Consider the following 15,711-nt stretch of genomic DNA (forward strand, 5'->3'; position numbering starts at 1 on the left):
AGCCGTGACCCAAATCTGAAGATAGATGTGTTTTAAATCTGTAAACAATGTAGAAATTGTCATTGCACAGTGTATCTGGTGCATCTGCAGTTTAGAGAGCAGGTACGGGTGATGCTTGTGAAGAATCATTCTCATAGACAGAAACAGAACTATGTTTTGCGAGCTGTGAACTGCGACACAATTGCCTAACTTCTCCTAATTAAATTTGAATACATTTAATTGTAAAATATCAGTGTTTCTAAAGTGTGTGAATGTAGCTGTCAAATTTTAAAAAATGAACCGTGAGAGCGATACTGCCCTCCACTGCAAACATTTTATATTTCATTATGGCCTAAAATCATTGCCACAGCACAAGTCTACAATTCATAAGCCCTTAAAAGTAAATATGCATATTCAATCTGGTTATATCTGCAGAACACTTCATAAACTACCCCATTGTCTGTGTATTCTTGCAGTATTTCTGCAAAGCAAGCTTTTACTTGCCGAGACTTCTGTGCCTAGACTTGTGACAATATTTCTCTTAGTCCTAGGTCTATTTCATCACCGCTTCCCCGTCGCTTTGGTGCTCACTCTTTGCCCTCTTCTATTTCTAGTCCCCTCTCATCTCTACCTCCATCGCCCCACTCCCGAGTCCTCTTTTGTTCAGTTTCAAGTCTTTGATGTTTCTCATATACTTGCTCGCATCGCACTAACTCCGGTCTTTGTGTCTCTCACCCCGACACACTATGTGCGTCTCATTCTCTTTGTACCTCTCCATCCTTACCAGTGAAGCATCCATTCACCCCTGTCGCTCTGTCCGCTCCTCTCACATCCCTCACCTCTCTTTGAAGTCATCAGAGCCATAGTTGGAGCTCGTGCCACTCCAGTCAGCTTTCATCCTCACGCAGCAAAAAAAAAAAATAGAGATGGGATAGGAATCTATATAGACCCTGTCAGTGCATCTATACAGTCATCTATACTCTGGTGTGAAGTGATTCACTTGTGATTCATAGCTTTATTGGGATCTCTCTCGCTCTCTCTAAACAAACAGCCAGTCGATGTGGCATTTTCAATCCAAATCGACTGTAATGTAACTGTAACTGGGAGTGATGGCCCGATTGTCCCCTCAATAATGAGGACTCCGTCACCCACAAGCAGTCGTGGCTCAGAGATCGACCTGTCACGACCGAGCGTCTTTGAACAAAGCCAATTCTGCAAAAATAATGAAAGTCAAACAGAACTGCTCCAAATGATCTGTATTCATATGTGTGATGCACATTTTCATCTGCTAAAAAGACCCCTTTGTCTCTCTCTCTCCCACACACACGCATGCATGCACGCACACACACGTGCACAAACTCCGATTGCAGTGTGCTAAGCAGCTTCCACCTGCAGCCTACTGAGGCTCACAGCTTCACCCCATTAGTTCAGCTTAGTAAGCGCAGTCATGCACGGTACAGCCCTAGTCTAAAAACCTCGGGTGCCATCTTGATTAAACTGCTCATTCTTCTTCATTGTATGTTTATCGGTGCTAAAGTGTACAAAATGTTTACCGTCCATAAACACAATGCCTGTTCAGCTGCACGCACACACACACACACACACACACACACACACACCAATGTTTGACTGGTCTGGCCAAAAAATGCTCAAGCCATGCTAAACTACACCCATAACTTGTATTGTTACATAGTTTCAAGCTATAGTTAAATGCAGGGAGCTAAGGAATCATGTCCTGTTTACACTAATGTTTTAAGTCAAAGCCACTACCATATTTGGCAATGGAAATGCAAACTAACATGCAATATTCCTGTCAACCGATGGGGATGACAATAGTATACTGTACATCATATGCAAAGTAGTAAATGAGTGCGTGTTAACTCACAAACGACGATGGATAAATATTTTTCCTGCTAGTATCTGTGCCTCGTAGCCTCACAGACCTGCAACGCAACGGGCCGAATATGTTCATGTGTGTCAATGCCTTTCAGTTTATGATAGAAATTATAGCATGTAAACTCGCCTACTGTGCAACTGCATCCTGCTGCCTCAGAGCCACAAGGAGACAGAATGACGTGTCATGAGTGCAAAAGCTTGCCCTCTCAGTCTATGAAAGGATTTATGCAATGTGGTTAATTAATCATGTAAATACGTGCAGCAGCCCCACTAAGCTGTACACTGGCAGAACATGTGTGTGTTTATTTCATCATATTTGTTTCCAGATATATTTCCCATGAAAATACAAAAAAAACAGGGAGTCGGGACGTGGAACTGCTCTTCACTAATTATCACTATTGTTTCTTCCTGTGCTTTCAGATTTTATTTTTAGCTTAAGCCTCATTTGAAGTGTTTTTTCAATCACATTTTCTTTATGGTGTTAATAAACGCTAACAGGAATTTAGGCTAATGCTAAATAGCACATGCATTTCCAATCACACTACCAGCTAGCTGACCGAAGCTTTCTGAACCCTTGACACCTACATTGATGGGCAGAAGAATGGAGAAATGTACGCAGTTATTTATAAAGGCCAGGAAATAATTGTGTGGATTGTTTTTTGTATTTGTCTTCAAACACAGCTCTGATCTGACTTGATATTTTCTTCTTCTTGCTTAGCTAGCTTAATCTTTTTAGATCTATTACAGTAAGTGATGCTGTAACAGGACATTGGCAAGGCCAGCATTGCATTCTGCCTCTACAGACGTAGTGAATGAAAATGGAGCCTCCATGTTTCTTCACTGTGGAAGCAATTTTCCCATTTTCAGAGTGAGTGCAAAATACCAAATCACATAAGAAGGCTATATCCTTCATTTGACAAGGCATATAACGAAATGATTCACTGACTTCCAGTCAAGTTCATTTTATTTTTATAGCCCAAAATTGCCCGTTGCAATGCAATCAGTTTGCCTCTTAACAGCAGGATTCTCACCTGTGCTCAAGCAGTGTTTTCTTCTTTTTGCACTGTTTTTGCAATGTTTTGAAGGATCATATTACCTTTTCCACCAAGGATAATTAGAACATCTGTATGCCAGATTCTCTTTACCCATTCAGCTTGGCTCATAAATCAGTGACTAGTGTTTACGGCATTTCTCATTTCCCAATAAAGCCTCTCCATAGATCTGGTGGACGTGCATATTGGCAGCATTGTCTCTTGTTGCCTGTGCCGAACTAAAGATAAAATGTTATCTCGGCCTGAGCTGACTCAGAAAAAAAACAAAACAAGGTCTTGTTTTACAATGCATTAGGATAGGGTGGGTAGGATCTCTCATACTCCTTGCAGCAGACTGATTTAATTTGTTGATATTAGCTTCCCTTGCCTGATGTCAGAAGACATCTAAATGGAAAAGCTGGTATTGGAGCAAGTGATGGAGGATAGGATGTCAAGGCGAGGATAGAAGAACAAGATTTGAGTCACCATAATTTCTCAAGGTTTTGTTTTCATGAAGCTGTTCCACTTTAATGTGTGATTTGAAACCACTTATTGTCCCCAGTGGCCTCATTGGCTACATTCATATCTTCTAAATCCATTACTGCCACCACTGCTTTCATTGTCTGTGTTTTCTCAATGAATACATTGACGAGGAGTAATATCTGAAAATATAACAGGGAATAAAAATGCATTTATCTAGCAGATCTAATTCTAAGGTTCATCCTCAGGTCAGAGCTAAGATACCCATTTCACATTAATAAGCTGATGAAAACACATTAGAAACAAGGACAGGATCTGACTATTCATCAAAGAAAATGATGCCTTTCCAAAATGAAAAACCCACAGACTAAACCTTGTTTGAAATGTTCTCCCGTCTTTCATCTTTGTGAAGCATCGCCACATTAGCCGTTTCGCTCCGATATTAATTGCTCCGTCGTTCGAGTGCCACTTGCGCTATCAGTTTATTGTCTATGGCTGTTGCTTCCTCTGAAATATGCAGCCATGTCTGTCCTGTCAGATTCCCAGTTGCTATCTTGTCTCTGCTCTGCAGAGAGGAGAAGGCAGAAGAATGTCAGTCTGCCAGTATCCAGCTGCTTTTCTCTTATTGGTATTCAGGACACACAGAGCTGTCCTGAGTGTCTGTTGCACGTGCCAAGGAGGAATGTAGGAAGTGAGGGGATGGGAAGAGGGGAATGAGGGCCCCTCTGTCTTACGTTATGTGAACCTAAAAATAGACAGCATCCTCCCTTCTTTTCCATTCTCAATGATTCTCTATTTCCATACCAAAGGTCCCTCCCTGGATCTCCTTCAATGTTTTCCTCCCATCCTTGTCCTCTTCATCCTTGTTTCTCTGTTTGGTCTAAGTAAACATGCTCTCTGGTGAATGATGATAAGACTCCTCTTGTGTACTGCCAGTGCGGGCATTGCTAACAGGCTTGCTTTGATGATGGATTAACTATATGGGGGTTTCATTTAACAGCGCGGTATTCCCATTCCCAGGCTGTTGAACGACCAGAAATAAAAGCAGGATTATCAAATGCTCTCAAGACAAATTATAGTGCCATTATTGGTTGTCAACAAGTTCTGATTGCAGATCATATATAAGTAGTTACTATGGTTATATTGACTTATATATGAATATATGTAATTGTCTGCATGCATGACAGGAAGCCTCTTTGGGTGTTTGTGCAAACTCTACTACTCTTAGCAAGGTTAGAATAGTGGAAACTTAATGCTCAGTTTTGAAAAAACATTTTCATGATGCATCTGAAAGTAATCCAGCTTTCTTCTTCTATCAACTAATTTATGATAGCATGAATTTCAGTGATGAAATCATGGTGGGTGGCAGGAGGGATATTGGCTTTCAGTGGATTATGTTCTAGCACATGGCCAAACTTGGCTTAGTCATCGCGCCCACTGCCCACCCACCAAAAAGATGAGAGAGACAGAGAAAGAGAAAAACAGAGGGAGAGAGAGAGAGAGAGAGAGAGAGCGCTAACACTGTTCCACCACTACGCAGAAACACGAGATTACTGTAGATCTAGAATGAAAGGAAAGCTTTGTCTTTTCTTTTTCACGTTGCGGGTCACGGGAGTCGTTGGAGCTTATCCCAGCTTGCTATGAGCGAGAGACAGGGTACACCTCGGACATGTCACGACCGTTCACGCACACACTCACATACTCTGGACAATTTGGAGTGATCATTTCACCTAAATTGCATGTCTTTGGAGGTGGGAGGAACCTGGAGAACCCGGAGACATGGGGAGAACATACAAACTCCGCAGAGATAAGATTCAAACCCAGTACCTTCTTTGCTGCGAGGTGACAGTGCTACCCACTACGCCACCATGCTACCAAGTGTCTAGAACAGAGTCCAGCACCAACCAAAAAGTTCTATATAATAGTGATGAGATTCATACGAACAATAAAGCTCACACTGAAAACAGGTGATACAAGTTACAAATTAGTGTGTGAGAGTGTGTAATATTGTGACCTCAGTGTCAGGCCTTCATTTGTCACTGATGCGCCAATAAAAGGAAAAGCACTTTTATAGTTTTTCATGATTAGTGTCACCACCTTATTGAAAAGGGGTGTTCTACTAAAATTGCAAGAGGTCTAGTAAATTAAACGTCCTGTACTGCTGAGGTTAAATGTAATTTTGCTGATTCCTTTGAATGAATGATGACTAAATATTGATTATATGGACTGCCCCCCTGCCCCCCTCCATTTTCTCAAAGCCTTTTGTGTTCGGGTAGAATTCTGTGCAGACTCTTTCATTAGAACACATGTACCTATGGTCGCCACTGAAAAAGAAATACAGCAAAAAATGCAATTTTCTCTATGTAGCCCTAATTCTAATAGGATTTCCTGGTACTTTACTTTCACTACATGCAGCTGCTAATTAAAGTGAGTAATTTTAAAACACCTGTACATGCCAACATGCCATTGTAAAAGGGATGGATAAAGGCAATTAATATGTGTCTTAGAGCTAGGTAACGATAAGCACAGCTTCAATATGAATGAGTGATAGATAGACAGACAGGCAGGCAGGCAGGCAGGCAGGCAGGCAGACTACCATTCATCCATGGTTCAACACTTGTCTTGTTTTCTCCAATAGAGTGGTGCCCCCCAGGAGGAACAATGTTGAGGAGTGGAAGGAAATGTTTAACATACCTCTGCAGACAAATGCCAGGAAGGATAATTCTCTCAAAAGATGAGGGGGAAGGAGACCTTGTGTTCCAAATAATCTGTAGAATATAATTAGAATACTGTAAAGGAGGACACTTTGATTGCAAGTAACCGTTGGCAACCATATGGATCGAAATGAAATCGTGATAAAATTGCCTGTCCATCAAAGAAGATGATAAACAGCAACTGCTGCTTCCGCTGATGTTCATGGTAATGCTTAATAAACGAGCTTCCATTATTGCACTTTCAGCTAGGAAAGGAAGGAAAAGATTATGTGCTTCCAACCAATAATAGTTGGATGTGTGAAGGGAGATGGATTATTATACAGAAAATGCAGAAATTACTTCAGTATCCTGTGAAAAAGAAATGTGAAATTCCTGAGACCCACACAAAAAAGATCACTGCACTGTCGGTGCAGGTCATTCAGGCATAAACGTGAACCATACCTACTGTATGTTTGATTAAACAGGCTTGTGATTGGCTTTTGCTTCAGATTTCAACCAAGACATATTCCAAATATTCAGTGAAATTAGTTTCTGAATAAATTACATGCAAGAAGCGCATCATGCAGCTCCACCATCAAATTCAATTCATGTCCTGCATTTTTGAAGTATTTATTTGTGAGGACAGAGAGTTTTACAAAAGAGTAAATAATGGATGTTAAGGTATTCCAAATCTGAGAGTGAAAGCGGAGATTAATAGACATTGTCTGTTAAAAAAAAGAAATCCGCTGTTGTCGCAGGACGACAGTATCAGAGATGAATTATGGGGTTGAGAATAAGCCTGCCTGTATGCTCAAATTGAACTAGCTCATGTGCTGTGTCATCCACCCACATCCAAGGTGTCTGAAGTGCTTATAGCTTTGTTCAGCCACACTCACAGGTCGGGTGAAAAGTTGCCCCTCTCTGCCTGCAGAAGGCTTAAATCCAACAAGGAGTGTAATCACATCAAGTGCCAGAGGAAATCGTGTGAAAGCCTGAAAGTGCCGCTCAAGCACTCGTCTTTGCACACCTGGAAATCATCTGTGTGGCTTTGCCATTGTCACTTTCAAAAAGTTACTAGCACTGGCAAGATGCAACACCTTCAGTTCCAGTGGCAAGAAGCTACGATACGGGCGCGGGACAAGGGCTTCAGCTGAGGCACAAGGGCACCTTTGTGAGTGTAGTACTCATTTCTGGCAGTTCATTATCAAAGCCGGGTTTGTACTTCCTCTGGGGACAATTTTAACCATATTGCGTTCTCATTTTGTGTTATTTTTTGCTGCAAATGGAAGAGGAGCATTTTGTACCTTATAGATTTTGATGCCTTTACATGTAGCATATAATGATCTTCAAAGCACCAAATCAATTTCTATCATCTGTGAAACATTTTTATCCTGTATATATCTGTAATTGCACATCTGGTTAGATGCTGAGCTGCATTGTGTTACCTTGCAATGACAATAAAGTTGAACATTGGCTCGCCTAATGAAGAATATAGACAGCAGTTCCAGAGTGAACCATCAAACTGTAAAGTGAACCCCCCCCCCCCAAAAAAAAAGATGGTTCATTTGACTGATGGCACCACAGTTTCATCGTGCACATAAATTGAAGAAGTGCATTGATTTTCTACCTTGAAAAGCAAGGATGATCAAGCACCAAGCTGCAGATGTTGCCACGTAGCGGAGCGGTGATCTGCAGAATCTGCCTCTCAGCGTATAAGCCTTCAGTTTGGATGCAGAGTAATTGCCTACGCTGAAGGCAGCATTGTCACCTGGGCATCTGTTCCCCATGTTCTGTGATCCTCACCTGCTGTTCAGCAGGTTGTTGTCCATTCTCTCTCAGCACATGAGAAGTGAAGGTTTGGATGAATATAAATATATAAGTGAGAGAGAGACGGCAAGAATGAGATGCAGGCGAGTATGAGGAAATTAACTTGAAACCTGGACAATTTATTTAGAATGGAATGGCTTTTACTTCAGGGTGCATTTGCAGAATTAAAGTTGAACAAAGCAAAGAGAGCGTGAGCATCTAATTGTGAGCGAAGGCTCCCATTATTTGATGTAGAACTGTGTTTTTTACTGTCTAACACTGATTGCTATTCCCCAACCTAGTAATTAGATGGAACAGTTACCGTAGTCTATTGGTGATTGACAAGAAATTAATAGGCCAAGATTTCCAGAGTTGATTCATGGTTTGGCCTCATTTTTTCAAGCGTGAAATAGCAAATATTTGTGAGGATTTAATGTTTTCACTGTCAGTGAAACTCAGCAAAGTTGATTGATTGATCAATTGATGAAGAATGTTATTAGAGTACAAACTCACAATAAAATATCTATAAGCTGAAGCTGTATTCTTAGAGGAATCGACACAAACGCCGCAGGACACACAAAAAAAGACAGATTCAAACTTCTCTCTTTCCTGTCATACAGCACATCGGAGCTTTAAGTGGCCTGAGGGAATTTAAGATGACTACAGGCCAAAATAATGCACCATAATTAAAAAATAAATAAAATAATATAGCCTTCACTGTATGGGTATTTCTATTTATGAATGAGCAATGGCGTACTGCCAAAGACGTCCTTGTGATGGTGGTCACAGACTGTGTTGCTGTGGTAACTCAGAGACTTAAGATTCATGACATCTATTCAACAACCTTGTCAGCATGAGCTCAATAATGTCTCCCCAGTTTTAACTTCAACTGAAGTCTATGGTGCAAAAGCACATTTTCAAAATGTTGCTAAGAAAAAAAAAGTACATCATATAATTGTGCAGTAAGCAATCATTACGATCCTATGTTTGTACTTTTTAATCAGTCTTTAAGTTTCTTTTGACCTATATGTAATAAAAAGCACAAAGGCCTGTGGATGAAATTTTGCATTATGTCTGTGACTCTAGTCATATTTATGTAAAATGATGGAGAGCTATTAAAATGCTCTTCTTCACCAACATTACTGAAAGATTTATCTGACAGTGATATGCTATTACATGCATGCCAGGGTGTAATATCTACAACACTGAAATGACTATTTTTCTTAATATATTTTGAATAAATCACAATAACGATACAGATTGACCTTTTCCACTCTGCGTTTTATCTTTCAGAGGGTGCTTTACATTACCAGTTATTTTACTATTCTGCTGCATGCGATTAATTAAATAAAGCTTTATACGTACTATAACAGCACCATCATGCCCAGGTAAAGTGCTTCTCTCTTGCAAAAGCCATTACAGTATGAATTCCGCTGGTCAGCAGATCTCCTTCGAGTGCGATGCCCTGCAGTACAGACTAGAAAAAAAAGTGCATTTATCATTCATTAACTGCTCACATTCACATTATTTGTGTGTGTTTAGTGTAGAAAGAACGTACTCCTGTTGAAGATAAACACTTGGCCTGTCCACCGAGATTTAGTGCTTTTTATTAGAAGTGATGATCCAATTAGAACTGTATGTAAAAGTTCTTTGAGTTAATCAATTACCGGGTGCAGTGGAATCTGCCTCCCACCTCCAGACTACAGAAATGTGCAACATAGATAAATGGATGGCTCTAAATTGCCTGTAGGTGTGTCTGTCAGTGAATAGTCGTTTTCCCCTCCAAGTGTCTGCGCTGTGGCGGACTTGCAAATTGTCCAGGGTATACACCTCCTCTCCCCTGATGTCAGCACAGACACCAGCAAAGGATGAGCTTTTATAGGAAATGGTTGGAAGTGCAGAGACTTCTCATCACCTAAATCTAGGTCACCACTGAGCAGGAACGCTGAGAATTCATCACCTGAATATTTAATCGCCGTATAAAAGATACAGATGCAGAAGTTATGGTTCCAGAGCGAGACAGCAGGAAATCTTGTATACTGCAGATAAAAATAGCAAAATGGTATTAGCCAGCGGTGGACTCAGGTTGTGTCAGGGGCAGGGGGGGGGGGATACTAAAAACAGCACCAGCAGCATGTGGTGGGACAGCAGGATGCAAAATTAGCTCACAGTCAGGGAAGAATCTTTCCATTAGAAGAGCACTGTGGGAGATATTTCATCATGTTTATCCAGTTCCTAATGTGTAACCATGGAAATGAAAGTGCAATGCATTGGAAAATGTTTAATGCCCTGCAGGTATTGTAGCCCCACCCTTCTCCCCCAGCTCTTGTGTTAATGCAAAACAATCAGACTCTCCAGAGAAGAAGTGACTCATTTGTTTGGACCCAAGCTTGAATGCAACAGTTTTGTAAACCTGTAAAACATTTCTATCACAATATCGACCCTATTAAAATTAATCCGGTTAATCTGAAGTGGTGCAATTTATGTAAACCACTGACGACAGTGTCACTGTCAGACTCCAGCACAAGTTCCACTTTACTCGCGGAGCCAAGGGCTGGAGTTCCGACAGAAATGAGATCACGCATCCCCCAAAACCAGTTTATCTAGTCAAGCCGAGATGCCTTATCACTACAGGTTCTAGTCAGATTGTTCTCACGCCTCCACAGGCAGTCAGACTTGAACTGGTTGTCAGGTGTTTTTAATCCCTCACCTGCTCAGTTTTTAGGGTTTAATATTATTTAATTTCTGTGTATGTGCCTCTGAATAAATATGCTGTGCCTGTGATGTGACAGATAATCACTGTGTCTTCTGTGTTTCAAAGGGAACAGCATCTCTGTGGGTTGATGCATGTGCACGTATATCTGTTCTCATGCGGAAAAACCCAGATGACAATGTCGAGGCAATAAAAGAAAGGGGTAGGAGAGGAAGAAGAAAAGCACAGACCCAAAGACACATGCATACTTTTGGTTTCATCCCTCCGCATGGGAATAATAACCACGAGCGTGATAATATTGGCTACCTGAAGTTCTTATGAATGTCAGACAGTAACGATTTCTTTCCTCATTGCTATTTGCTCATATCGTCCTGTCTCTCTCACCACTCATGCGTGCTCGGTCTTAATTTCCTCCTTTCATTGTCTGGGACTGTGTAGTACGATCGCAGCAGTTCCAGTCGTCACCTGGTAAATATATATATATAAAGTGAGCTTGCACTTGTCCTGTCAGCCATAGGGTGACATCAGCTTTAGGAGCTGATCGGGTAGTTGAAAAGGCCTCGTCAGAATGAATATCTTACAAATACCAATGGCAGCAGTGTACATCTAGGAGCTCATCAGTAATTTGGTGATTGCTGGTCATTGTCTGGCTCTTTCTGTGTTCTCTAATGCCCCCCCCCTCCCCCGCTGCATGAGGCCTCATTCCTGTGATATTGCCACACTGTCACACATGACACCCCAGTTCACCCACGATAGTCCTCACTCCTTTAAACAGTTCACGCCATCTGTCAGATAAGTAGCTCTGTGGAGAACAGAAGGAGGTGAAGGAAATTATTACGATTTGAAATGCAGAATATAGTAAACTAGACCATGTCATAAGCACACGCGCATTGACTGAAGCTTAATGGTGCAAATCATTAAAGTAAGACATGCATATGTGCATATCTGTTTTGTTTTTTGCAAGCTGTTGCTTAGACATTATTATTATCAAGTCTATCAATTATCAAGCAAACTGTTGGTTGTGCAGCAAAGTAATGCTCCCCTATTAGCTTACTTGTTTTGTCAAGGTCGACTTTATTTACCGGCAGCGATGAGCTGCATTTCGTAAGGCGGTCTATGTTCCTGCCTCAAAGGTGCCTATTATCACTCAAACCACACATATCCTAAAGAAAACTTCTTAAAACTGTTCTCAGAGATATAAAGACCTAAATGTAATAGTGCCAATATATTTACACCCCCCCTCATAATTACAGGTAAATAAAGATCCTGATGTGCCCAAGGCAGAACCATTATATTAGATAAACCTTTTATCGCCTCACTTTTAGAAGCATCCAATCAAATAAGGGATATATGGTGCACTTAACGAGGGCTAAAAAGAAATCTAAGAGGGCCAGCATTGATTTACACACCCAGTTTGTAAATGTTTTTTTTTTTTTGCTCAAAACTGTGCTTCAGAACATTCTGATTGCACCCTAAGTGCCCTTAGCGATGGCCTTTGAAGTGCTGCAGCTCAGTGTGTGGTGTATCCAGAGCTTTTGTTAGTCACTTCATATGCAATGAGTCCTGTGCCATCATTATTCAATAATTCACACTGTGCAGCCAGAACACGTACCCTTATCTGTTAAGAGGCTGCAGAGACGCAGTTAGACAGCTCCGGGTGGGTGGATGAGGAAGGGGGGGGGGGGCAAGAAAGGGAGAGAGACTCATGACTTTCCTCTCTTCCTCGCAACATGAAGCCAGAGAGCATCCTGACTTCAAGAGCTTAAGATCCTGAATATTCACGCTGGTGGCATTTTACCATGTGTAGGCGGTGAGGGTTTGCAGAGACAGGAGAGGGTGTGTGAAGTATTGATCAGTGTTACTGGTGTCCTTGTTTGCTCTGTCTCACAGCACCAGAAAGCGAGCGAGTTGGAGAGAGAGACAGTCACACTTAAGTTGGCATTAAAAGGTTCCGGGTTTGCTTCCTAGTTTGTATGTTCTCCCCGTGTCTGCATGGGTTCTCGTTGGGTTCTCCGGCTTAGTCTCACCTCAAAAAACATGTAAATTAAATGAATAGATCTACGCCAAATGGTCTGTAGATGTGAGTGTGAGGATGCATGGTTGTTTCGAATGCAAATCGTCTCAACTGCAAGAAAATACCAGGGAAGTGGATCAGATCATTCCAGTTCTTCGGTTTCACGTCTGTCAAAGAATGAATGTAGTAATACTGCTGTTGGTTTACGGAATGGTTGAGATTTCTGAATTGCCGCTGGGTTACGAAGCTTCCAGTCTCCTCGTTCATCTGGGGCATATCTGTTTTCTGTCCCCAGAGTTAAAACCAAAGTCAGAGAAACATCTTTTTTTTTTATGCTCTACATATCTGGGACAAACTTCCACAGAGTCATCTGCTACGACTCTCAGTTCTTGTAGATCAAGGCTGAAAACCGTACAAGCTTTTATTCAGTCTATTAATTTGTTATGAGACTCAATTTTTACTGTTATATTTTATTTTCTGTCAGATCCAAGTCTTGTGAATATATTGTGAATGAACGTTTGACCTGGCACTCTCCTCCCCAGCAGCATCTCTGCTGCAGTACTTGCACCCCATCATTGACGGTGAGGCTTCTGCCACTAACTGGAACAATTTTACCTCCAAGTGTGACCAGCTACACATTTTCATTCTAGCAATATGCTAAAACACTCGCATATGAACTGACATGACGTTAGACCCGTGAGAACAATATAACAGCTAAGTGCAGCACCCTGACACAGCGTTTAGACACCACTCACTGCATTAGAGGTAATCATGGCGTTTATACATCTTGGCTACAACACTCCCTGGACTGGACTCAGATGACCGGCTTCTGAGTCCTGGCCGTTATTGCTTCTGTGCACTGTGAACTTTAGAAATGAGCTTTATTCTTTATTAAAGACAACTTTTCATCGATTCAAAGGCACACAAGCTCTTTGTGTACCACATCAGCGTGCCTTACTGTGTGTATACATTCATTCCATGTGTGTATTTTAAACACTTGTGGGTGAAGATTGGGGAAATCTCTTGGCAGATTTTGCTGCTTCATTGCCTTCTGTGAGTTCTTGGAATCATGGCTGCCTTCTGTTGCCCTGCCAGGTCCTTCAGACAATTCCCAGTATATTTCAGTCTCAGTGAGTGTTTATGTGTTTCCATTTGTGTCTCTCTGTGTCTATTTGCTCTCAGTGCAGCCATCGGTTCAAATGTGCAACTCACTCAATGCTGAATACAAGACACTTTGTGGAGCCACTATAATTGTATTTTATTTTATTTCTTATCTCTGTTGTGAAAAGTTGGGAATTTGAACTGTTTTCAGACACAAATGTTTTATGATGCGTCTTGTCAAGAAGGATATTTCAAATGTGACTCAGAAATGTGACAGCAGTGGTATTGAGTCACCTGGCGACATGTCTGATCCTCAGGAATGTGTTTGTGTGTTTAGCTCTTTCCATCTGGCTCTCACGCAAGTTAAAGAAAACGTACTCACTCTCTCTCTTTCTATCCCTTCCCTTCTCTTCTCTTCTCCCACTTTGTGTTTCCCAGATGGAGGAAGTAATATCACGAATGCAGGATGAAAAAAATGGCATCCCCATCCGAACAGTGAAAAGTTTTCTAACCAAGATTCCCAGTGTTTTTTCAGGTAAGCCTCTCCTCTCCTCTCCTCTCCTCTCCTCCTTTACGTTCATAAACCTTGGATCAGCTTGTACATGTTAAACAGATCCAGATCATTTCAGGATAAAAAATATTCATGAAACATGGAGAATTTACTCCTTCGGTACGTTTCTCCTAAATTGTGCCTCGTAGATACTCGCCTTGTGATACAGAGGGGTTTTTTTTATCTGGCAAATAGTCTGATGATGATGATGAATATATTTATTAGATTTATTAGAGTACAAGTACAGTCACACAGTAGCATGTATTACAGTACAAATAAGGTCAAACATCCTGTCTAAGAGGAGCATTTCTGAAAGAAAAATACTTCACAACCAACCAGAAACAGCTTTGCCTTAGCCCAAGCCACATTCTACCAGCAAACAATAACACACCTCTGGAGTAAACGAGTTCATGTCCGAGACTGGCCTGTCTGCGGTCGAGACCCGTTCCTGACTGAAAAAGTCATAAACTGGTTGGATATTTATAAATCTGTGGTTTTTACAACCTTTATATATTACTCGTAATACTTTGTCAAACTGCGTTTTCCAGTAATATGTTCTAGTATTAATTCTCAGGTGAGCATGTTGTCCGTTGCACTAATAACATTTTAATATTTTCAACATTAGCTGCTATTTTTAGGATCATTATTGGTGTTTATTTGTATTTTGTTACCTACATATTTATTGTGGTTCTTTCTTATAGCTATTTCTATTTCCCCACCCACCCCCACACACAATGCACAACCTGATCTATGGGCATGATATTAATCAAATCGATATCAGTCTTGTTAGAGGATTGATTACCTTGCACATTTCATTAAAGAATGTGGGTGGATTTTGATAGTGTGAGAATGGGGTTGTGCTTATGATGTTAAATGCATGGAGAATCTCATCTGTGGGTGTGCAATGAAGCAAGAGGGTGCTGCGAAAGTGAAATGGAGAGGCGCTTTATAGAAATGCCAGTCGACAGACAGGCTCAAGGACTAACTTTCTAACAGCACAAATCCCCCCCCCCTGCTGCTTCATTTTAAATGATTTTTTTCTGCCATTTGTGGTTCTCCTCTACTCAATGCACATTCACCTGTCAGCATGACAGGCAGTAATAATAGCTTGGAAAATATATGTGCACTCAAAGTGCCAAAGTCACATGTTGTGTTGGGGTGTTAAAATGCCCAGGGGGGAGAGCATGCTGTTATGCTTCTCTGAGATGTGAAAGTAATTCATTTTCACCTTCAGATGGAGAAGATGAGTTGCAAAATGACATCCACAATGTAAAAGATGATATACAAGTCATCTGCAGACCTTTACTCACAATAGGTTTTGATGAATTTATCATGTTTCTTTTTTTAAGGTACATAAATAGTGTCCTGCCTTGTCATCTCTTCAGCTTTTGCTTACATGTTGCAGCCTTTGTTTTTCTTTGTGATGTATTGAAACACTCGTAACAGCA

At 41.1% G+C, this 15,711-nt stretch overlaps 1 protein-coding gene across 1 annotated transcript in view; it reads left to right on the forward strand.

Annotated features, from left to right (window-relative positions):
• Nucleotides 1-15,711, forward strand: part of rgs7a (regulator of G protein signaling 7a) — a 33,661-nt gene that overhangs the window by 5,858 nt on the left and 12,092 nt on the right. The window contains exon 2 of the mRNA XM_068741763.1: nt 14,152-14,248. Coding sequence (XP_068597864.1) covers nt 14,152-14,248 — 97 coding nt within the window. The remainder of the gene's footprint in view (nt 1-14,151; nt 14,249-15,711) is intronic.

This window comes from Brachionichthys hirsutus, chromosome 7, assembly GCF_040956055.1.
Source record: "Brachionichthys hirsutus isolate HB-005 chromosome 7, CSIRO-AGI_Bhir_v1, whole genome shotgun sequence".
NCBI classification, from domain to species: domain Eukaryota; kingdom Metazoa; phylum Chordata; class Actinopteri; order Lophiiformes; family Brachionichthyidae; genus Brachionichthys; species Brachionichthys hirsutus.